This window comes from Gasterosteus aculeatus, chromosome 2 (genome assembly GCF_964276395.1).
Source record: "Gasterosteus aculeatus chromosome 2, fGasAcu3.hap1.1, whole genome shotgun sequence".
Classification (NCBI taxonomy): domain Eukaryota; kingdom Metazoa; phylum Chordata; class Actinopteri; order Perciformes; family Gasterosteidae; genus Gasterosteus; species Gasterosteus aculeatus.
In genome coordinates, this window is record NC_135689.1 from 14364773 (window position 1) to 14389360 (window position 24588).

At 44.1% G+C, this 24588-nt stretch overlaps 1 protein-coding gene and 1 long non-coding RNA gene across 2 annotated transcripts; one reads left to right on the top strand and one right to left on the bottom strand.

The window, feature by feature from the left end:
• Positions 1–2149: 2149 nt before the first annotated feature.
• Positions 2150–2807, bottom strand: LOC120829647 (uncharacterized). Its single transcript, XR_005713695.2, has 2 exons — positions 2665–2807; positions 2150–2470 (listed from the first exon to the last, which is right to left on the bottom strand). It is a non-coding gene; the product is annotated as an uncharacterized LOC120829647 (long non-coding RNA).
• On the top strand, positions 2382–23889 carry gnas (GNAS complex locus). Its single transcript, XM_040193938.2, has 12 exons — positions 2382–4139; positions 7906–7978; positions 10505–10559; positions 10652–10771; positions 15104–15201; positions 17504–17558; positions 17954–18027; positions 19467–19525; positions 19625–19745; positions 20607–20737; positions 21224–21291; positions 21624–23889. The coding sequence occupies exons 1-12, from the start codon at positions 4001–4003 to the stop codon at positions 21768–21770; spliced, it is 1140 nt and encodes a 379-aa protein (XP_040049872.1). The 5' UTR covers positions 2382–4000; the 3' UTR covers positions 21771–23889.
• Positions 23890–24588: the final 699 nt, after the last annotated feature.

Sequence of the window (24588 nt, forward strand, 5' to 3'; positions counted from 1 at the left end):
TCAGGGTTGGTGTTCATGAGGATTTGCTGCTTTTCCCACATGATCATTAATCCAAAAGTGATCTACCAGGTGTGCTACCTGGTGATGGATGTTTCTCACTAGTTTCCAACATATTAGACGGAACGATTCATTAATAATTAAAAATAGACTTAGTCGGTCGGAGCTGTTAGTGCGAATGCTGTTTTTAATGACCTATATGAACTATTTTGTGAACACAGTGATGCTAAAAATAATAAAATGTTAGGTATATGCTCCAAAAAATTTACAAAGTAAATCAGCTTCAGATGTTTTATTACAGAATACAGTAAAAAAAAAAACAATTTAATCATTTTTAAACCATAAACAATCTAAGCGATCCTAACTTTGTTAAGTAACCCAAAACTAAACATATAACTTAATTCGTCTGTAGATTATCACGGATGATGCTCCTCTGTGGACAGATAAACCTTCGGATTCAATGAGAGGAAAAACACACTCAATTACCCCTCAGCAGTAGCTCTAAATTGATTAGGATCAGAATGAGTGCTGAGGAGGTGGCTAAAATGTCATGACAGTGCAGTTAAACATCTGTGAGTGGACGTGCGAGAGCGGGTCTTGGGCAGAGAAACAGGACAGTAAGATGAGGAAAAGTGTTTGGGAAGCTCAGTTGTCTCAGGATGCACTCAGTAATTTAGGGTGTGTAAGAGCAAAACCCAAATGTTATTGGTTTTGTTCAAGCAGAAATGGCTAACTGGAACGCCGACGTATGATTGGGAATGCCTTGCACATTTTTAATGCGTAGTTTTGATGAGTGCTGAGGCGATATTGATGAGTTGCCGGGAACGGGACCAGCATCAGTTGCACTTCTCCACAACACAAACCGGTTGTCCAAACTGTTCACACTACACACATTTTGAGGTATGTGCACTATCAGCATGCACTTATCATGTGAGAAAAGGAGCCAATATTAGGAAGTTTTTATCCAAGTGCATGTTTTGTTCTGAAACATTCCCTATAAAGGGTGCGTTTTGGATGACATACGGTGAAAACCAAATTTAAAAACACGTTGGTCTGACCGATGGAGGATGGCTCCTTGGAGATCGGGACTGATTGGGCCTCAAGCTCCAGAGGGAAGCAGGTCAGCACAACACTCAAAGCCCACCGCAAAGCCCAGAGGACAGTCAGGGGATTAAAATACAGAGCCACAGCTTTTAGTCTGCTGATCCATTTCACTTTGCTGAGGCAAATCATATTTAGCTTTCTGCCATTTTTATGTATCTGTGTGGAGTTTTTCGGAGTCACATTGAGAGAAGGAATCAGCTCTATGTTTGAAAGAAAAGGCCAGCATAACAACTTCATCTTTTTAATGAGTATTGTGTGGATCCTACAATCAGCCGGTATCACATGGACACACCAACAATGAAAGATAAAGTAGCGCACTTTCTGGGTTGATTGATAGCGTATCATTATCATATCAATTTTAAACTAAGCAGGCAGTCCATTTAACTAAGCTCAGTTAAATACTTTTAAATCATACTTGTGACTTTATTTGATTTTACATGTTTAAATACAAATGAATGGCAACTATGCTGCTGCTCAAAGTTAGAAGAGGGGTGACACCTAGTGTGCAACAGACCTAACAGCAAAGCGGCTGGCAGCCCCTGTGAATATTACACATTCATTTACACAACCATAACTTTGATTCAAATTTTGAGTATTTACAAAGGAAAGAGGGACAGAAATATTTGTTGGTAATAATAACTGTTATTCATTTGTTCTTTTTTACACATATTTAAATGATAAAACCTCTCAGGAGCGGCGTAAGATTTTTGACAGCCATACGTAATAATTCACACTTTTGACCGCTTTTACGGTCTGCTCATCTTAGTCTCGTATTGTAATATAACTTAGTGGGCTGTTTTATTGGTATGCAGCAGACGTCCCTGTTTACCAGACGGGTTGTTTTCAGGTGCACACACGGTATGAAGGTCCTGGGATCAGGTTCTTATTGTGTGATGTTCGCATGTCCCCTATCAAAGGGTTTTATCCAGTTGCTGCTGTTTTGTCCCACAGTCCAAAGACTTGCAGATAAGATTAACTGTAAACGTCCCGAGCAGACATGTGGAAATGTCTGATTATGTTGCCCTGGGATGGACAAACAACATTGTGATGTATTTAATTGTTTATTCGGGTTAGGGCTGGCGGGTTTGAGGCGTGTCCTCTGGGGGGGGGCCCGCGCAGCGGCTCCGTACACATGGACGCCCACCCTGCGCAACCGCGTGCGGCCGTTCTCCTTCGAAGAGGGCGCCGTTTTTCCTCCGCAGAGCCGCGCCGGTGACGCTGCTGCGCGCCCGGCCCACGTGACGAGGCGAAGCGGCCTCTCTCCTCTCCTCCTTCCCTCGGTCCTTCCTTCCCAGGGTTCAATGAGCGCCGGGTGGCCCCACCCCGTCTCTCTTCAGCGCCGTCTTATCTCCTCCATGTAGTCGGGCTACTATTCTCGCAGGGGGAGAGAGAGAGACAAAAAAATAACCTCCAAGAATCGGTTATTCCCGTCTTTCAGCCTCCGGGAGCGGCGGAGGGGAGCGGCCTCCGCGGTGGGAATGTGCTGCTACAACAACCCCGCGTCCTATTTTTTTGTCAATGTAAATGCACATGCAGTCACGAGCCCGTAGCCTGTTTACCCACCTCGGATCCAGGAGGGGCATTTGTACGCATCGGTTTGTGCGGCAGTGTGCAGCCCGTGTGAGTACTCGCATAGGCCCCGCGCGCGCGCGCGTGTGCAGACGTCGCCTGACAGCAGGGCTGGCTTTCCTCTCTCTTTTTTTGCCTTTTCACCTGCAAGAAACGTGGATACACGTCGAAGGGACTTTTCGCATCTTGGTCACGTTTCCGTTTTCTTTCCTTCACTTTTTTTTTTTTTGAAGGGATCCATCGGCAGCCGAGGAGCCGGGAGCTTAAAATAAAGACGCGCCGGTGCGCAGTTGTTTGGAGGCTCGCTGGTGATGTGAGGGGCTGATAACACGTTTTGAGCAACAAAAGCGCGAGAGAGAGAGAGAGAGAGAGAGAGAGAGAGAGAGAAGGCCCTTTGGAGGAGAAACACAGCGAGGGACAGCCATCGCAAATAAGGAGGACACGTCGCGGGGTATCGGGCCGGAGCTGGAGGGACATCCGGCCGAGAGGACGGCCGCAGTGAGTTTGGTGCAACGCACGAAAAGGAGCCGGAGGATGACGACGGAAGCGATGAGAATATCACACATGTAGCTCGTCGGGGGTGTTCGTATTATTTTCCTTCCTCCCGTCTTGCCCCCACCCCACCACTCCCACCCGCTCGACCCCGGGGAGATAGACACAGATAGCGAGGGTACGCGCACGCCTTTTTGGAAGCGTTTATCATGAAAGAAGACGCGGAAACGAGCCGCGCCGCAGCACGGGCGAGGTTTTCGGACACGCCGAGTTCGGCTCCCTGTCGCCGGCAGCAGTGAGACGCGAGACCCGGGCTTCTTCTTCTTCTTCATTTTTTTTTTTTTTTTTTTTTTGGAGATGCAAATTAGGCTGTTCCTTCTGCCTCCGTTTGAGGTGAAACCCCGAGTCGTCGGCGTCTCGACGAACGTCGCGGATTACGAGTGCTAGCGCTCCACGGTGGGGGGGAGGGAGGGGGGAGAAAAAGCCTACGCTGCCCGCGAAGGAGGAGGAGGAGGAGGAGGAGGAGAAGCAGCGAGCGGGATCGAGCTAAGCGAGACGGCGGCCTCGGTCTCCTGCCCTTCCTCTCGCGGCGAAACACGCGTTATGGACGCATAATTTGTGCGCGGCCGCACCGCGGACACTTTTCGGAGCAGGCCTCGGGCCGCCGGGCGGCGTACGTGTGGGTGGCATCGCCACCAAATCCGCATGTCAAACGAGGGAAGTAGACGAGTTTAGTGTATTTGTTTTATTATTTTTCCACATAACCCCCTCCGCTTCTTCCTCCACCTCCTCCTCCTCCCCTGGACCCCGTTTTTTTCCCCCATTTTCTTGAGGGAAGATGGGTTGTTTGGGCAACAGTAAGACTGAAGACCAGAGAAATGAGGAGAAAGCACAAAGAGAAGCAAACAAAAAGATAGAAAAGCAGCTCCAGAAAGACAAACAGATCTACCGGGCGACGCACAGACTACTACTTTTAGGTGAGTTTGATTGTCGTGTTGTTGTTGTTGTTGTTGTTCTTCGCTTGCTGCTCTACAGGCAAGTTCTCCGTCCGCACCGTCGAGGCCTCCAGCCTCCCCGCATAACCTTCTGGGATGTTGTTTTGGGAAAGCTTGTCAACACTGTGACTTTGCCATTGCATAAGGCCAAAAAAACGCAGCTCCGCGCCGTGTTTTCGGCACGTCGCTGTCACGTTAGCGGTCCACCATTAGCGAGCAGAAAAGCGGCCGAGGCGCAGTCAGTGGGTCGCTCCCAGAGCCCCCGGTGACGTCGACGCGCGTGTGTAAGTTGGGTGAACGTCTGTCAATGATCGTCATAAGAAAAACAACCCCGATGCGTCGTCCCGTGTGCGCGTGTTCACGGTGGGCTGTGCAGGTCGTTGTTAGTTGTGCCATAAAGGCCTGACGGTCTGAGAGGAATCACAGAGACCCACAAAGACTCACGGTGTGTGTGTGTGTGTGTGTGTGTGTGTTGGATCTGGAGGTGGGCCGGGTCTCCACATTACATAAGAGACAAACACGAGTGTCCAACTTTGCCTGCCGCCTGGACCCTCCTCTTGTGTCGCGGCAGGGTTACCACTTCTAGGAAGCCGTGGGGTTCTTTGTCAAAATCCTAATATTTGATTACTGCGAAGCCAGTAAGGGTGTGTGAAGTACGACGTGCCCGTGGTTTTGTTTGGGGGGGGGAGTTGTGGTGACTTAAGTAAAGCAGAAGGACAGCAAACCTCGCGTAAAAGAACACAAATATTTGTCTGCCGTCAAGCGATTCGTCCCATATCATCTATCAGTTTGACTCCTTCACAGAGCCGGGGACCTGCAGGCGGTCATTTGTGATTCTGCATGTTTTGGATTAGTTGTTTGGATGGAAACTAAAGCCCAATGAAGCACAAAAGAGTCACTCAACTCCGTCCTGGTGCAGCTGAAAAGCGGACTGCCCTGTGCTTTGTTTACATGCCATACTAGGAAAAGATATGTCGTACCGTCTGTATTCTAACCATTAAGAACATGGCATCGAAGGGGGTCAGAACCACAACATGGTCTAAATGTATATGGTATAAAACGTGTCCATCAGCCAAACCTTTAACTAGAACTACACTGGTTATTGGATTAAGTGGATCACCTAATTAAAGTGTCAATGGTGCCAGTAAAGTTTGCTTCACTTTAAAGAGTGACACCACACAGTTAGTGATTGTTGTGGTGCAGACACGTTACACGTTACATACAAGAGTACACTGAAGATCTGACGACCGACCAAAATCAATCAGTTGTTTTCTGTCTTTTACAGTTTATTTTTCATGCAGTCGGACTGATTTAAACTTCCACTATTGAAATGTCCATTTTGGCAAAGTCATTGCTTGTTTCTATGGATCTATTTTGCAAGGCAAAGGGACAATCCTGTCCCCACAACCCTCTGCAAATGCTTGTCGTATCGTCACTGTATTTGCTGTTAAATTGACTCCCAGTGTTTCATCCGTCCACAGGGATCACGCACATTTGACTGGATCAGAGTTCATGACTTTTATCTGACGTGTTGAACTGTTTACATCTGCGTCTACTTCACTGTGGTAAACTTGATATGCCGTCTATTTCCACGTCTCTGGGTTCAGAATGGACAAATTCATCACTGATATGTTCAGGGACTTTATCTTTAAAGATATAGATCCTTCAGAGCCACTAGAAGCAATGCTAGCTTCTAACCTCACATATAATAATGATCTAATTAGTTTCATATGCTCTCGTGAAAGAATACATTGAGAATACTGGTAGATGATGGAATCACCGTGTACTTGGTCACTTTTATGTTTTTAACTTTCAGCAGCCTGTTTGATGCACTGACCGAAGCCTCTTAAAGCATCGGAACCTTTTACTACGGGTTTGATGCTGTCTTGTATCAAACAAGTATTCAAAACGCTAAATATACTGAATGTCCTGGAAGCGATACAATCAAGTTAAAGACAAGTAACCTGACCAGACATTAAGGGGCAATTTCTGCATGCTTAATTGTTCTTAATGCATTGTGCTGTGGATACACGTGTGGTACACAAGGATTCCGGTTCAATGCCAGACTTGGATTCAGTTTAGTCTGTTCAGTCTAAATTGTTTCTCCTCGAACACAAGAGGGGCCACCGGTACTGTTGTTTTTTTACTATATCATGCAGGTATTTTGCAAGATTCTGTGGCATTTGTGCTTCACGTCGTAGTGTGGGAGAGGACAGCAAGGTGGAGGAGGAGAGCCGGCCCGATGACACCAGGTCATCCGTTAGGTTTGAATGCAGCTTGCCGAGCCACAAAATGCCCAAATCCCAGACTCTTCTGACGAGCACCGATGAATCTCGTCGACTGGCTTTAAAAAAAAAAAACTGATGCCGACTGCCGGTCAGGGCAGATACTTGACAATGGGATTGTCTTTAGATGGCTGTTATTTGGAAATGTTTTTTTGCCCCCAAGCGGCGTAAATGTTACCGATCATCTGTCCGAGAGATCCAACTCCACCAACAATTAGGTCTCCTGTTTGGACTAGAAAGGCATGCGATTTCAATCTTAATATTGGGACTTCTTGCTTGGCTATATTTTTGTTTTCACAGGGTTGATCCAAAAAAAAGGTGTCAGTACATGAACTCATTAATACTGCAAAAAATCTCCCCAGCTCATCTGTGTGGAACAAAAATCACAACATGTCCATCCAAACCAGTCTGTTAGTCACATGGTGAAGCCGACATTTGCATAGATTTGGCTAAACGTGACCACGATTTCAGACCGGTTGACATCCAGCTAGATGTCATTATTTTGAGACACTGGATTTAAAGCTATTCCTTTTATTGATTTATTTAACGGATACATACTGCTGTAAATACACCATGTAGTCTCTTGGCGGATTACATACATATGAGAGATGCACATTAAGACAATTATTGAAACCGTTTATGAGCCGAGCAACAAGAATAACGTGAATGAAATCAATCACGCACCTATAAAAAAATCTTCCTCAAATAATAAATGTATTTGATTCGTCGCAAGTTATGAGTCATTGTTAATTTAACCTTGAGTTGTACAGATTAGATGAAGATAAGAGGAGTTTTTCTTGTCTCAGACCGGAGAGGCATCGGGTCGCGTGAGAGCTGCGGCTCGCCTTTTACATACGGCAGGCGACGTATTTTAGAACAAGAGATGCAAATTTTGTTGTCAAAGCAGCGCAGGCCATCCACATACTAACTACCATACAGCGCTAACCAGCTAGTGTCTCATAGCAACGTTCATAAATAACAGCAAACACCACACAGACAACAACAGCGATCACATTTTCCTCCCAGGGCACGATGATGAACTATGAGCTCTTTTTATTCTGTGACTGCTTTTTGTAGGGGGGAAAAAAAATCCACTTTCCATGGAGAAGTCTTCATCTTGTGATTGGGATCACAGTATCAAGTGTAATATATCAGTTATTATTTCAGCCATGACCATGCGGCACTGTCCTTGCCTCCACTCCCGCTTTTGCCAAACAATGTCAGAGTAATGTGTGAAACCACTGCTGGGGACAGTGATTTACAGCCCAAATGTACAGCTTATATTGAAAACACTGAGGTACAGTGCTTGTATCCAAATACAGGAAATGGGGAAACGGTACACATACTGTAAAGTGACATTTCAGACTGATACGTGTGGTATTTATCTCGCGTGTGACTGCGTGTGGTCTTGTTTCCCATGTCAACAGATTTCTGATATTTCTTATTTCGTCCCTGTCCCACAGGAGCGGGAGAGTCAGGAAAGAGCACCATCGTGAAACAGATGAGGATACTTCATGTCAACGGCTTCAATGCAGAGTGAGTATGATTTGAGTCGAGTCTCCAAAGTAGCCGAACGCGAGGATGTATCCAAAGTCGGCCGCAATAAAAATCATCGGGCCAACGTGTTGCAAAGTGCTGACGGTCGCATTTGGAGGAGCCTTTAAATTGAGACATTTCTCTAAGCCAATTATCACGACGTGCCCGTTGTATAAAGTGTTGACCTTTTTAAGAATTGGAAATGTGATGCAGCGTTGAGCTTTGTAGATTTTTGATGAACGGTTTGATTGTTGTGGGAACTTAAAGATCAGAGTAATTGGCTTGTGACCGGAAGGCTGCCGGTTCAAAGTGCTGGCCCCATTTTGGGGAAAAAATGAATGAATGAATGATTGACCGAGTCAGTTCCCTGTATTCTTCTCCACTATGACTAAGCGGCCATTAGACAAGGTCATTAACTGCTGGCCTCGTCAATGGAGCTGTGAAGTGGTTACAACCAAGACGTATTTGCTTTGGCCGAAGAAGCTCCGATAAACCCCAAATGAGTTATCTTTCACGGCCTGTAAAACCAAAACAATCAGCTGAAAGATGCTAAATGCAAACACGGGACATTAGTACCAGCTGAGGATTTTTCTTGGGACATTCAGTTAGTTATTTATCATTATAATGCGGGTAGATGAAATCCACCGTTCTGATTGGTTGGGAGTGAGTCACGGGGGCACATTATTGGGCGATAATGTACAGTTGCTGTTCGCATTGACCCGAGCGTTCCATCACTGCACACTCATAGTAACCGGTTAGATTTTGCGCGACCGGTAGTTGACGTTTCAGTTTTTAGCTCGGCGGCGATCGCCAGAAGAACGCCGGAAATCCCACAAATTATCGGTTTGGGGCAATGCGAGCTTTCGCAACCGGACGATTAAGGACGTTATGAGCGATGTGAATGAATGAGATGGTGCAAGATCTTGCAAGGAGAGACAATATTGTTTATGTGCACGTACAGGGACTATTTTTTTTCTTTAGACTACTGAAATGCGATACACATTGTTTGGTGGTTAATACTATTTTGTGCCGAAAGGCGGCTATTTACTTACTATTTATAATTTTGCTGGTAACCGTATCATAAAATCTATAAGGTACTGCCTCAGGTACCTTATTCACATTGCCTCAGGTACCTTATTCACATTGCCTCAGGTACTGCACACAAATGTATTTACTCAATTAATTATAACAAAATTGTAATTATTATGAAATTGAAACTAATCCTGCTCATCAGCACTTTTTCACCTTAACGTACCAGACGCCATCAATGAAACATGTTTGTCTCTCTAACCACACTTGTGCATGCAATCTTACCATCATGATTGGAGAGTACACACACACACACACACACACACACACACACACTAGCATGTGATTTCGTAATGATTATCAGGTTGAAAAAGTAAACAAGGCCATTTCAATTTCCTTCCTAACCCAATGAACTCAGTCATACCTCTTTGCTCCTTTTCTGTTAAGATTTGTCAACCAGTTGCACAACAGTCATAATAAGCAGTAATTGTATTGTAATTCTGCTTTCGTGTTTGTCTATACTGCATTAAGTCAAATGGTTTTTGGGGACTGTGACCTTTCACTATTGTGTAATTCAAATCCAAATTCTGACCTGGACGTGTTTAAAAACAGTGTTTTTTTCTTTGAGGCTTCCTTTCCTCTCAAAAGAGCAGTTGCTGGTAACTAAATAAAATCATCTCGTTTTTATGTTGTTATTGCTCCGTCTGCTAAAGCGCAAAAGTTGTAACCAAAAGTGTGTGTGTGTGCGCGCTAAATATGTTGCAGATGCATTTGTGAGAAAGGAAGCAACAACTTGAAATGTGACGTAATCTTGCAGCTCTGATCTGGACCCCTACTGGAGTTGACCTGTGAGGTGGCTTTGTGCCTCTAGCCAATGACGGCAGGCTGCACTGGTGTAAAGGAATTGTTAAACGTTGCAATAATTGGGTCGAGTGCAGCACAGCCTCATGTGAAAAGAATCAGACCTGGCACAGACCTTTTTAGAGGCCCATCTTGCCCTTTGTCACTGACATGGAACTATTGTAAACACAATGCGCTGTTGTCCCGGCAGGCTCAAGGTGAAAGATAGACCAACTTGCTCTCTGGTTGCCTTTTCATACAAACATTTCTGTCACAGAGAGTCCAAATGTCTTGTACAAACAGCTCTCCTTCACAGCAGACATAATTTCTCCACTGCGCGTGCCAACGAAGGTCTGTTTACCCGTCGAGATCAGAAACAATGTCCCTGCTGCTCACTGAAGTGTGCCGTGTCACTGTAACGTGCAACTCCTCCCTTCTTTTTCTGACTTCATTAAAACAATACCTGCTGGCTAAGCCCTCTTTTCATGACTAAGACATCAATATACCAGCTATTAAGGCCGGTGATAAAAGACACTAACACAGTTGCGGCATACTTTTCATTCTGATTTCAGTTTCTCTGTGAGGACAATCCTAACTAACTGCTGTACATTAATAATTCCTCACATGGTTGTGACCGAATCGGTGTGTTTGTTTCAGAGAGAAGAAGCAGAAAATTCAAGACATCAAGAATAATATTAAAGAGGCAATTGAGGTAAGTGGCAAAAAACACAAACTCCACAAGACACTGTTAAAAAGTGTCCCCGTCTTAAATGTGTGTTGTGTGGGTTTGTGTGTTTGCAACAGACCATAGTCACAGCTATGAGCACTCTGGCTCCCCCGGTGCAGCTGGCGTCCCCACAGAGCCGGTACCGGATCGAATATGTGCTCAACCTCGTCAACCAGAAGGACTTTGAGTTTCCCTCTGTGAGTAAAACCGTATCGCACAAAGAACACAACGGCGTGCGCCTATCTTTGCCATTTTACCACGTGGCCTACAGCTTCAAGTAGAAATACCATGTTACTGTTATCTACCACACGTAGCAATATTTGTCTATGTTCAACGTTTTTAACAATAATTTCAGTCATTGTTGTTGTTTCTTCTAAAAAGTGGGATAATACCCAGTAGCGTAAGTAACGTTCTGGTCGACGTCCACTGTCAACAGCTGCAGGTATCCTCAGCTGTGTGTGTGTTTTTCGGTATCTGATGCTAGGTATTCATAATCCCCAAATCCCAGGAGATAATCCCTTGACACGGGAAGCAAACACCGAAGGTTTGCTAATGACCTGATGGTTGAGGTCTCTGTGAGTTTAGTGTTCTCGGTGGGACATTACTAATTGTCTGAGTCAAGCGACTACACCTGCAGGTTTGGGAGTCTCACTGTTTATCCGCAGCCACCTGACAATTAAAGTGTCTTTTTCACTTCACTAAATCTCGTGTATGAATAGAAGCTGTGGCTCAATTTTTAGCAATGGAAATAGATTTCCTTTTAACACCTCGGCATAAGGTCAATGGCATCGGACATACAGAAATATCTTTCTGCCAGTAAATTATAAACTCTTCAGAGTTGCACCTCTACGCCCTCTTTACCCCGTACGTGTACAACAGTGTTATTCAATGTTAAACCATGTTTAGATGTGAAAAATGTTAAGCATTTTAACTTCTGATTTTAGTATATCGAAGTCGCCTGTTAAAAAAGGCTTGTATTAAACAATCCATCACATTGCCCCAAAAACAATTTCACCAAACCTCGTTCAAACTTAAACCACCTGGTGTTTGAATGCAGATGGGTTATTTGGAACAGTCTGCACTTCCGTGTGGGGAACTAGAGTCTTGAGAGCTTGAATCTGAGCAGCATCGTTATCGCAACCTCCGTTTGTTTGCTTTTAAGGAACACTTTAATCTGTGCTAGAACTACATTTCCGCTGCGCGATCATTTCAATTTTCTTTTTATAACCGATGTTCAAACTGCCAACAAGAAATGATTTCCCCATCAATCCAAACTAAAAATGGAAACGACTGCATCCCATCGTATCACATTGGGAAGTCTAAGAACTCTGCTGCCGTTATTGGCAGTAATGTGACGTTGTGATTTGTAGTGAATGATATGAAAGGCACCGGAGCGCTGGCCTCGTGCTTCAGTGCATCGGGGGCACGGCGTTCATGTTAATAGCCTCCATGAGTTATGGGGAGACGAGTGTTTCTGACCAGCCTGCTAATTAATGCAGTCAGAGTAGGTGACCTGTCTGAGATCCTGATCGTGAAGATGAAGCAACCTTCAGGGAGCCAGAAGCGCCTCTTGTTCCCCGCCGACAGTCCTACACTTGTTGCTTTTTCCAGCACCAGCCGATTTTAAACCGGTGCTGACTCCCTTGTGGGGATTGATGGTTTCTCATCTCCTGTCAAGGATTTAGGTCCCACCGGTCTGTTTCTATACTGTGTAACGGCTACTGGAGGGAGGAGGAGAAGAAAGGCAGGCTGTACAAGAGGGAGAGCGTTACATCTAGGGAGGAAGGGGGAGTAGCATGACCGATGCATAAAAGAGCCCTCTGTTTGTAAACACATGATCATTTCGCTGGCATGAATAAACCGCACAAACAATTTATTTTACATGCGAGTGACGGAGCAGCTAACAAGGTTTCCTCTCGATAGCATGTCGTTAACATTCCACCTAAATGATTTGATCATCACAACATGAATTGGTAACTATTACGATAATTGTAGGTTTTATTTTCCCTGTGAAAATGTAAAAGTAAAGTTTAATCTTCTGAAATATGAGAACGTTTTTAAAGGGCTGTGGGGAATTAAAACCACAGAAGAACATTTGATAGACCTGCCGATGAATTGAGAAAATGTATATTAAAAGAAAAGTAAAAATGTTTAGTTTGAGTATTGGCAATTTATTTGAGATTAATTTCGTGATCTCAAAGCAAAGGAGGTAAGGGAATGAAAATCAGGTTGTCTGTGTAACCTGCTCCTCTACATTAACACAACCAGTTCCACGCCTTGTTCCTTTTAGAGCCACAGGATGTGACCGATGTATGCATACTACGATCCAGCAAACCGGTTTTAAATGACTCAACGGTTCAAGCACATCACATACCTGCAAACCTGTCGCTTTGAAATCAAAACAGTCACTCACGTGAATCTCGTAGAACCGGGTTTTTGCCACTAAATTGACTTTCCAAACCCTCTTGGCGACTAGTGACAAAGCTAGCTGAAAAGACTTTTTCTGTTCTCATTGGAGACTTGATATTAGCTAAGAAACTTATTTGGAAATGAAAATGAAAGTAACTGTTCAATTGTTACACATGCTGCATTGTAAAAATGTATTCAGACACTTTCATGGTTTAGCTTTGACCCTTAATATATACACACACACACAGTTTTACTGTGGATGGTTATAATAGATATTTAATCACTTTCACTTACAAATAAATCTTAAAGGAACCACCAATAAAAGTCCCAAATGCAAGATAAGGATAAACTTTTGTACACATGGTTTAAAACAAGGTAAAGGGCAGCAACCGTATTGTCAATTTCCCATCATTTATTAATTTATTTAACCACATGGGGTCGTTCGACCCGAATTGATTTATAGTAATCAAGCCGACAGATAACAAATGTCTTACTCAGTAGCACTGCAGGGATAAAATGTGTGAGTTTCCCTCTGCGGGACGCTCTCTTTAACCACCGAATCACCCTGCTGCCCCAGGAATTCCACTCGCGCTGAGCTGTTGGAAAGCAATTATTTGTTTACGGCCGCTATTTGGCTTAACTTGTTTGGTTGGTTGACTTGTTTATGACGAACACGGCATACCTTCCCATACAAAACAGGATGGCGAAAGTCTATTCTGCTTCTCGATCTTCTTGAGAGGCTCCGTGCGCGCGGCTTGGGCTCTAATGGGGGATGTAAGCGTCACGTTTAAACAGAGAATCGGCACCTGAGGCCGACCGGACGTGTGCGTCTGACTGACGCTGTTCATTCCTCTGGTTAGTGCTTTATGCTTTACTGAACGGGGGATAGCCGATAATGCATTGAGACACACAGCTAATTGATCAGTTTCATTATAGTTGTACATAACTGGTATAAATGCGTGAGTGATTGCGAGACAGACGGGCGTCCGTGTTTTCCTCCCCCGAAACGAGGCGGCAGCCGGTACGCAACCTGAATGAGAACATCAACCACACGGTTCATTTATTGGAACAGCCCTATACATGCAGCGCACACACAGCTGAGTCCTTCTAGTTGCCCTTGTGCTATATCTGTATCTGCATTCCTCCTTGCTAGTTTTGTATTGGATGTTGTTGAGACAAAGCTCAAATTGAAACCACCAGACACGGGAACCGCTTCATTCCACGAGCCGCCTCTCTGATGAACAATTAATCAGACGCCACTATCTGGTTAAAAATAGCTTTGAAGAAAACCCCCAAAACATGGGTGTTCTAGTGAAACCACTCCACTATCAGGTCACCCAGCCCATTTAAAACTGTACAAGAACTATCTGAAAACATCTCGTTACTAAATGTTGTCACCCAAACAACACCGTTATTGTAACGTTATAATTGACATGTGCCCGATTTTTATTTTAACCAAACAGAGCAATCGTGATGTAACCACAGACAACGGTTCTCTGGCGGTTAGCAGAGCTGGTTACCAGCCGTTGTTTACAATCAGATATCACAGACTAGAAAAGCTTAAATGCCCACGTCACGTATTTGACTAAATATTGTCGGATAACAATCAGTAAAACATTATTTCACACTGTGATAGTTAAAGTTAAACCTTGCACTTCACATGCGTGAACTGTGAGCGGAGGTCCGTTGACACCAATCGTAGTCGGTCTTATTCTCCGCCGCTATTTACCTTTGCAGACATGCACACAGGCGTCGTCTCGACACGACGTACACCGCCTGTGGTGTCAACAAGAAGGCCTTCGCACCCGGTGCCCTCAGACACACAACCCGCCCCCTCTCTCTCTCTTTCTCTATCTCTCTCTCCGACCATGTAAAAAAACAAAACACGGAAAGTCGGTTTGACAAACGGTTCGTGGTTAATCAAGCAAAGAACAATTAAAATACACTGATGGGACATTACCCATCAGATAGAACTGAGGGTGTCTTGACCCAGTGCGTCGGATGTCAGCCTGGTAAACACAGACAAACCGCACTACATTACTCTGGTAATCCATCCTGTTAAGCGGCAAGAATTTTTGATTTGGCAAGCTGTCATTGATGTATTTCTGTTTGCCCCTCAGGAGTTTTACGACCATGCAAAGACACTGTGGCAGGATGAGGGGGTCAGGGCGTGCTTCGAGAGATCCAACGAGTACCAGCTAATCGACTGTGCACAATAGTAAGTACCAGCCATGTCTGCACTGAGGTACCAGTCTGTCACAGTAACATTTAATCCACTTTAGTTTGTGTTTTCATGTGTGTGTGTATATATAATATGTGTGTGTTTTTGCAAACACATGAACACACCATTTTTTTGTTTTCCTGATATTTCACATTAGAAGAAAACTGAATTCTGATCTCTGTCACACAGCTTCATGTAATTTCAGTCTCGCTGGTGCGCCTCTAGTACAAAAACAACATTTCTGTGCTTGTGGTTATTGCCGTTACTGCAACAAGTGTCCTTCTCTCCTCCCTACACAACGTAATCAAAAGGAGAAATCCTTTTACAGATCAGATGGAATACCACACACATGACTGATGACTTTAGAAAGCTGTGCGGTAATGTGCGTCTTCCAAACTACGTTCTCCGAAGGGAACGGTTCCGCAGCGATCGCTTGGGTGCTGTAGGATTTGGCTCTTCGGGAGCATCTAGTGGCAACTGTACGACAGCGGCGCCAGCGCTCTGCCCATCTGTGTGCACTTGGCAAACGTTATTATATTATTTTAGTATACAGCGGAAATTAATCACGGTCACATTGTTCACTGGAGATTTTATTTTACTTTTATTTCCTTCCTGCATATACTGATTAAGTCCATCGATAGATGGCACCAACCGTAGCAGCATCTTTGCTTCCACCATTATTCTCTAGTCAGTTTTCATCCGTCTGCAAGGAGGAATCTCAGAGCTGCGCTGGTCAGTTTATGAGCTTACAGCCACTGGTTCTTCTATTATGTGAGGTGCATATGGTTGACAGTGTGTTGTGTGCCCAGCGCTGCCACCCATGTTTAAGCCGTCTCACATACAGCTTCACCTCCGCCTGGATCGTCTTTCACCCTTTTATAATCAGCCAAAACATAACCTATTTCTTATTGTCGAAATCGATATCAAACACTATATGGATTTCGTTGCACAGGGCGTCTATAATGTGTCTTTGCAGCTCAGAGTTGACTGTCAGTTTATTATTTGCTAACCAAAGTCAGGTAACACCGCAGCGAGAGGAACGATTATGGTGGGATAGTTTTCATGTAACAGCGGCAGTTTGCAGTGTTTGGGAGCAAACATGGCCGAGGCTGAGTCATCTGCAGATCAGAGGATGTTTGAAGGAGGGGGGGTGATGTGTGAGGAGGGACTGCAAGCCTGTTGCCCAACAGCGTTTAAAGCTTGAATCTGGAGCATTAACTGTAAATTAGTAACTTTAACGTGCATTTAATTTAGCTCCTTAGGTCGGTCTTCTTGAAACTTTACATGTTGAGAAACTCTCCCCGACTAATTCCCCCCGTCAGATGGTTGAAATGGTACAGTCCAGTCTTTTGTTCCTTACCTCGCTCACACATTAAGCAAAGAAAAGAAGCAACTCAAGCTCATCCTGTTTCTTGCCTTTCTTTTCACCCCCTGTTCTTCCTTTCCTACATCTCCGTCTGTCTGTCTGTCTTCTCTCTGGATCCAATCCAGCCGTACTAGATTGGTAGCTGATAGACTATTAATAGCGCCTGCGGTTGGGTCTCCATGGTAACCGCGCTGGAGGCCAGGGCGCTGGGGAGCTATTTTTGAAATGTGCTCTGTAATGTCAGACTATGCTTTCATTCTCTCCGCTCCTCTCACTGTCGGCCTCACCCCGCTTTCACGTTCACTCTCGTCTCACCTTTCTCGTGCACTTCTCTCACACACGTTTCCTCTCTGTCCATCTGTCTTTTATTGATATTTCCCTTTTTTCTTAAATTTGCATACTGTTGTAAGAGGTTCACTTCCTTTTTGTTTCTATCTCACAGCACTTAAAACTTTAAACCATTAATTCGGTGTGTTGAATATCCGGACATGTGTGTCCTCTGCTTTCTTTGTCAGTTGTGGTTGTGTGAATTCCCTTCTCTTGAAGGTCACCCGACCCACAAAACACAATCTCATTTATGTTGGTTTCAATGGAAAGTCTCAGTCACATTGTCAATATGTTTGTTTGAAATGGCCTTTCTGTGCCAAATAGAAAGACACCTGCTGTACTTATGACATCCAAGCTGTGGTTTATGAGTGAACTATCTTCAACCTTTTGCTTCAACGCATGCAATGCTTTTTAAATAGTGGATTAGTATTTTAAGCCGTGATACTCCCTGCAGAAAAGTACTGTTCTGTTTGGAGTTTAAACTGTTCTGTTAGTTGTTTGACATGACCGCGGCGCCTCAGTACATCTGTGCAAGTCTTCAACAATGAGACCGCAATCTCATTGGTACTGTTATCTCCATAACGGTGTTTTCTTCTTTCTCTTCAGCTTTCTTGACAAGATTGATATTGTGAAACAGAGTGACTACACTCCAACCGATCAGGTGGGTGAATCTCATAAACGTATCCCACACTTTTACCATTCAGCTGGTGAAGTATTTTCTATATCAAGGTACATGTTGTGTGTACATTGTTGACTTTAAGTAGAACATCATAACATCTGTACATTATTTTCACTTTAGAATTCAACATATGTCTCTCAAAGATGAACTGTTTTAACCCACGTTCTCCTTTACAAGTCTGCAAGTAAGGGCAATAAATATATAGTCATCGCCCTGTCTTAGGAAATCCATGGGCACAGAAGGCCTTTGCAGAGTCTAAACCCTGCACCAGATCTGCTTTGTAATTCAAAATCCTGCAGGACGTCTTTATGATGTCAAGATCCTTTTTGATACATTTCAAAGTTTTTTTTGTTGTTTTTTTTGTTCTTGTCTACCAGGATTTGCTGCGTTGCAGAGTTCTGACTTCAGGCATCTTTGAGACCAGATTCCAAGTGGACAAAGTTAATTTCCAGTGAGTAAGAACACATGACGAAGAGTGCGGCGAAATATCTGTATACGCTCACCAGCCTATGTATTAGGGCCACCTTGCTAGTAAAAGGTTGGACCCCCTGTGGCCTTTAGAGCTGCCTTAAGTCTTCGTGGCTTTGAGAAGATATGAGCTTTGTGACATGGTGACCTTTGTGACCGTGGTGCGTCTGTGCCAATTGCAGTCTCAGTTTCCTGTGGACAGGCAGGCGCCCGGTGTGGTCTTCTGCTGCTGTAGCCCGTCCTCTTCGAGGCCAGACGTGTCGTGCGTTCAGAGGTGGTGTTCTGCATCCCTTGGTTGTAGCAAGTGGTTGTTTGAGCTGCTGTTGCCATTCCATCACCTAAAACCAGTCTGCTCTTTCTCCTGACCTCTCACATCAACAAGGCACTGGATATTTTCTCTATCAGACCATTCTGTGTAACCTCTAGAGATGGTTGTGCGTGAAAATCCCAGTAGATGAGCAGTTTGTGACGTACTGGCCACGTTCACGGTCACTTAAATCCTCTTTCTTCCCCATTCTGATGCTCCGTTAGAACATCAGCAAGTTGCCCACTTCCACATGCCTAAACATATTGGACTGCTGCCATGCGATTGGCGGACTAGCAGTTTGTGTTAACAGGCAATTGAACTGATGAACCTAATGAAGTGGCTGGTGAGCTTTTTGGCCCAGGGGCCACATTGACATGTAAAATTTGACAGACGGGCCGGGCCAGAATCAGACGGATAGAGTGTTTGTGTGAACCAATATGAATTATAAATAAACGTGCAGGTCGTCCAGTGATTTGATGTATTTATTCACATGTTGAGGGGGAGGAGGCTGGCAGGCAGAACCCTTTATGTCACATGAGCGTGCAGGGCGGCGCAGTCCCGTGGGTCTGATGCCGTATTAAACGGACCACGTCTCCGTGGCGCGCTTGCCTGTGGGGGAGCGGTGGAGGCGAGCAGGGCAGACAGCAGCAGCTGGACTTGCAGCCTGATGAAGAAATAGTCCCTGTACGTGCACGCAAGCAGCATTGAGTCCCGCATCATGTCATTCATCCACAACGTTGATGACCACCTTAATTCTCCGGTTGCGAAAGCTCGCATTGCCTGAAAACGATCATTTGTGGGACTTCCTGGTCTTATTTCGGCGATCCCCACCGAGATGATAAAAGCTGAAATGTCAACTAACGGCCACGCAAAATCTAACCTGTTACTTTGAGTGCGCAGTGATACGGAACGCTCGGGTCAATGTGAACAACAACTGTACATTATCACTCAATATTGCACCCCCCATGACTCGCTCTCAACCAATCAGAGCGCTGGATTTCTTATAATATAATTTATAATTCATAATACTTGAACAAATGAGGATCTAAGGTATAGTTTCTCCCCATGATGGCAGTGTTTGACCCCCTTACGCCAATGTCTCTCGTTTTACACAGTATGTTCGATGTTGGCGGTCAAAGAGACGAACGCAGAAAATGGATTCAGTGCTTTAACGGTAACTTGTGTTTATTTCCTCACTTCACTCGGCTCAATGTCTTTTTTTTTTTTTTCTGTCACCGTGTCTGATTTCCTTCTGTCCCTCCTGCGTCCTCAGATGTAACGGCCATCATCTTTGTGGTGGCCAGTAGCAGTTACAATATGGTGATCAGAGAGGACAATCAGACCAACCGTTTACAGGAGGCCCTCAACCTCTTCAAGAACATCTGGAACAACAGGTGAGGAAACGCAGACTGTGCCTCTGCCCGCACGGTGGGGAAAAGGGGTCTCGATGAAGTTGTGTTGGTTTACACAGATTCGCAATGATGAGGGATTTTATTTGTAGATTTCCAAATTCGAAAGTCCTCTAAAAACATCTTTTTGTCACTGTCTCAGTGTCAAGGCTACGAAACGCTCTCCTGAGTGATTGCATAACCAAGGGCGGGAGATCCTAGTAACAAACAAGGTGCAACACCAATCAAGGGTATAATTGCACACGTTATTTATATACGTGTAAATGAATAAAACGCACCACCTGATCCCTTGGTGGCACGTGCAGCTCGGATGACTTTCAAATGCAGGTTGGACCGTTAAATAGTCTAAACTCAACTATAATATTGCAGGTAAAGTGTAGCATGATAAACTGAGTATGTGGACTTTTTTTAATCAATTTGTCATAATATCGAAGTATCAAGAGGGGATTTCATAGATAAAGCTACAGAACACACATCTTTTTTAAATGCGATTTCCCACAGAAAGGAACGTGTTTGAGGACGATGAGTCACTCCAGCTGAACACCGTCGACCTGTTAGACAACGGAGGAAAAATACCAAGATCTTTGTCAGCGTGTCACAAAACACAGCGGACTCAAGTAACTGAGTTCACCCGTTATGATGCAGGTTTCACTTGTAGAAAGCCTGTGATTTAACCCTTTTAAAAGAAGCATAAATCATTTGTATGTAGTTGGGATACTTTTTCTAGGAACTGACCTTCTGTTTGAATATTTTTGCCCCTCTCATAGCAGCAATGTCTCGTTCCTGTTCTTACTGAGAATCAACTTTATGCTTCCGTGTGTGATTGCAATGTTTTGCTCTCTTCAGGTGGCTGCGGACCATTTCTGTCATCTTGTTCCTAAATAAACAGGACCTGTTAGCAGAGAAGGTGTTGGCAGGCAAATCCAAAATCGAGGAATACTTTCCTGAATTTGCTCGCTACACCACACCTGACGATGGTGAGCAGTCGAATTCACTTCTAGACCCTTTGACCTCATTCGACCTTGACGTGGCGACAGGGAGGGTCACTTGTATCTAAGGAGTTCACAATCAATTCTCATCCACACTGTTGGTAGCTGAGCATACAGAAACATCCCTGTGGAGGGATACAGCAACATATACAGGGACAGTTGTGCTTTAATATATATAAAGTTATGGTTTGGTTTTGCTATATATATTAGAGGGGTAAACAAATCCAGCAAAAACTGTGAGGTGCATTTAGTGTCATTGACCACTAGAGGTCATCCTTGACACACCTGTATTTCAAGGATTTAAAAAAAAATGTGTGTAAATATAGTTTACCTAACTTTGACAGGTTACATGATTACTGACATACAAAATGAAAGCCTTCCTGGTTGTTGAATGATCCATTTATTTTTGAAAAGTCTCCACCTGGACAAGATTATAACAAGTGTGGATTCATGAGCCTCTCCTTCCTCTTCCAGCAACACCAGAGCCTGGAGAAGATCCACGCGTTACACGGGCAAAGTACTTCATACGAGATGAATTCCTGGTGAGTGGCATAGGCATGTAAAGGGTATTAGTCGGTGTCCTTCTGAATGTTAAATCGAACGATAAGACCATAACCAACAAAAAACAGATCATGGTGACAATTTCTCTCTGCCGTGCACCCGTGTTGTTTTAAGCTTATCCCACATAAACTGATCATCTGCTGTAAATACTCACTGGAGCACCAGATGTGTACCCATCCACAGCGGAAAATAGTCCCAGCTCAATGCGCAATTTGCTCTTGTTAGAGTAACCTTAGTGACGTGTATTTTAAAAATGTGTCCTTGCGATATCCGTAGTCAAGCGATTTCTCACTTTTCCTTTCTCCGTCCACAGAGGATCAGCACAGCCAGCGGAGACGGGCGGCACTACTGCTACCCCCACTTCACCTGCGCCGTCGACACGGAAAACATCCGCCGCGTCTTCAACGACTGTCGAGACATCATTCAGCGGATGCACCTGCGACAGTACGAGCTGTTGTGATTGGAGGAGAATGAATAACAAGTGTTCAAAAACACAAACTGGACTGTGAAAAACCCGGAGTCTCTGAACCCCCCTTCCACAGATGTGTGTCAGCTCTTGCAACAGAAAGGGGGCCGAAATGTACACACACACACACACACACACACACGTAGTAAACACACCCTCAACCCAGAACTCCCCCCTGATGCAAACGTCCTACCTGCAGTTGACTGAGGCTAGTTTGATAAAAAAAAAAGGTTTTAGGGGTCAACACGCAAACAGACTCTGACCTCCACCTTCAGCCATACTTTCAGCCCCACACCCCTGAACATCTCTCTCTCACACACACACACACACTTATTCTCCTCACCTTTCTAAAGAGGGAGATTAGCCAGATTGGACCGTGGGTAAAGCAGGGGGGGGGTTGAGCCGAGGTTGAGAATGTGAGGTTTCCCCTCTCCTCGAGGTTGGAATGAAAGCAGAGCGAGCTGCCACTTCAGTGCAACTCTGAAATGGAGAACTGTTTAATTATTGTGAATAGAGAACGAACCGGTCCTAACGGATCAGCTGAACACTGGGCTCTTGACTCAAACGCCAATCCTGCCCATCGCTTACACGCATCCATGATTTCACACCGCGGACTGAGCGCAGCAGGGGTGCGTTGTGAGACAAGAACAGGACCGAGCCGATGTGAGTGCGCCGGATGGACTGAGACCCGTTTTGCCGCCCAACTTCATCTTGATGGTAGTGAAGGAAAACATTGAGTTTAAAAGAAACCACAACAAAAAATACTAACTTTTATGGAGCTGAATGGACGGAGGGCAGAAAGCATTATTCTACAGTACCATATAAGTCAAAGAGAGCTCTCATCTTGTCATGATTGACCCTGTTTTTCTGTCTCCACGGCTGTTTTTGTCTGTGTAGACTTTGTGCCATTGTGCCCTGTGCGCTCTCTTTCTTTATCTTTACTCTGTCGTTCTCTCCTCTCTTTTTGTCCACCCCTCTTCTTCGCTGATGATTTTTCTCTCCATCTGGTCATTTCTCCTCCTCTCTCTCATTTCCTCCCTTCACTCCGGCTCCCCCTGATCACCACCTTCCCATCTGCACTTCTACCTTCCTGGCAGTGCTTTTTTTTTTTTTTTTTTAAAGAGAAAACAAAATATAATAATCCTGTAACATAAAAAGAATAAGATGACAACGACAAACGGGACACTATAATGTTTTTTTTTTTCTTCTTCTTCCTGTCATTTTTATACTTGTGTAGTCAAACAGCCTGCTGGCCCCTCCCCCCCCTCCTCTCCTCGCCACATTCCTCCCTGCCCCTCCTGCCCCTTTGTATGTCTGTCTTTACATTACTGCTGAACTATTATTCTTGTACAGACTGTAAAATGTATTATTTTGTACAACTTTATTGAGAAAAAAAAATAGACTTTTAGAAGATCCCTGTGCCTTGATCACGACTGTACGTGTGTAATGAGCTAAAGTGAGTGTCACACTGCGCTGTAAAGCTTGGCCAATCCCCTCCGACTCCCTCCCTCCCTCCTTTCTTTATCTCTCTCTCTCGCTCACTCTCTGTCCCCCCTCCTCCCCCACACACATTAGGAGACGGAGGACAACCATTTGTAGCCTTTGTAGTTTAATTTTTGTCCCATACCCTCCCATTTTCTCTTTATGATTTAAATGTATATTTTTGAATCCATATACCCCAAAAAGATAAATATATGAAATGTATATGGGTTTAAAAAAAAAAAAAAGTATTTTATTAGAATCAAATGAACCGTGACAAATTGTACACTTGATAGTGTGCGTATTGCTATAACTTAAATGCTTTCAACTGAAGTTGTGTTCAGGTTTTTCCTTTTGTTGTCTTTCAGTGACATCGGCGAAGGACATTCTGAAGGGTTAAAGAGGAGATGACAGAATCAAATCATTGTTGGTTTCTACACAAATTATATTGTTTTGTTAAGAAATAATGCAAAAAAAAGCAATCCATTTCATTTAATTTTCTGATGTACAGTATTAGCATCTCTCTCCTTTCAGAGCCCTAGTCCTCATTTAATGTGTACAACAAATATGGTTCTCTACTTTCTGAACAGAAGCTCTAAGAAATAAAGGTTGTTTTTTTTGGTGCAGACAGCAACAAGTCTGGGATGACGTATGTAAGCACACTGGCCACAATACTCACTACTTTCTCACATAAACGGCATTTTTGCTCTTATCCCTAAATTTGTTTGATGTTGCTGCAAATCCAGGCGAGAGGAAATGAAGTTTCCTGTTGGTTTAACAGTCGTTTCCTCTCAAGTCGCAGAGTATGTGTTGGGATGAAAATTGCAAAACTAGTTTCTGACGGCCGTTTGCTTTGAAGCTCAACAATGTGGCAATTTAGGTTAAAAAAAATTAGCGATATAATAAGTGTTATTGGTGGCCTTTATCCTGCAGCTCCTTCCTCAAAATGTCCCTTAAGGTAAAACAATATAGCAAGTGAACAAGTTCTCTCAGTTTGTTCTGGAAAACACTGCTCCATGTTCCACACTACATTTTCCCACGACCGTAGTAACTGTTGAGAAGAAGTTTTAGCAAATGTATGCAGTTATTCAGTTGGCCCCTTTTTTAACACCGCGTCACAAAATACGAGTTAGTTTGATCACAAACTTAATCTAATTTTATACTGGAGACAAAATAAATGTCATTCAACTTAAAGACAATTTTTTGTGACCAAACCTGCTCGATAAAGGATTATGACAAGAATCCAATCTCAGAAATATCTAAAGTCACAAGTGCATTACAGACAAAATATGAATTTACAAATACAGCATTTCCTTAAAATGTTCCATTTGAT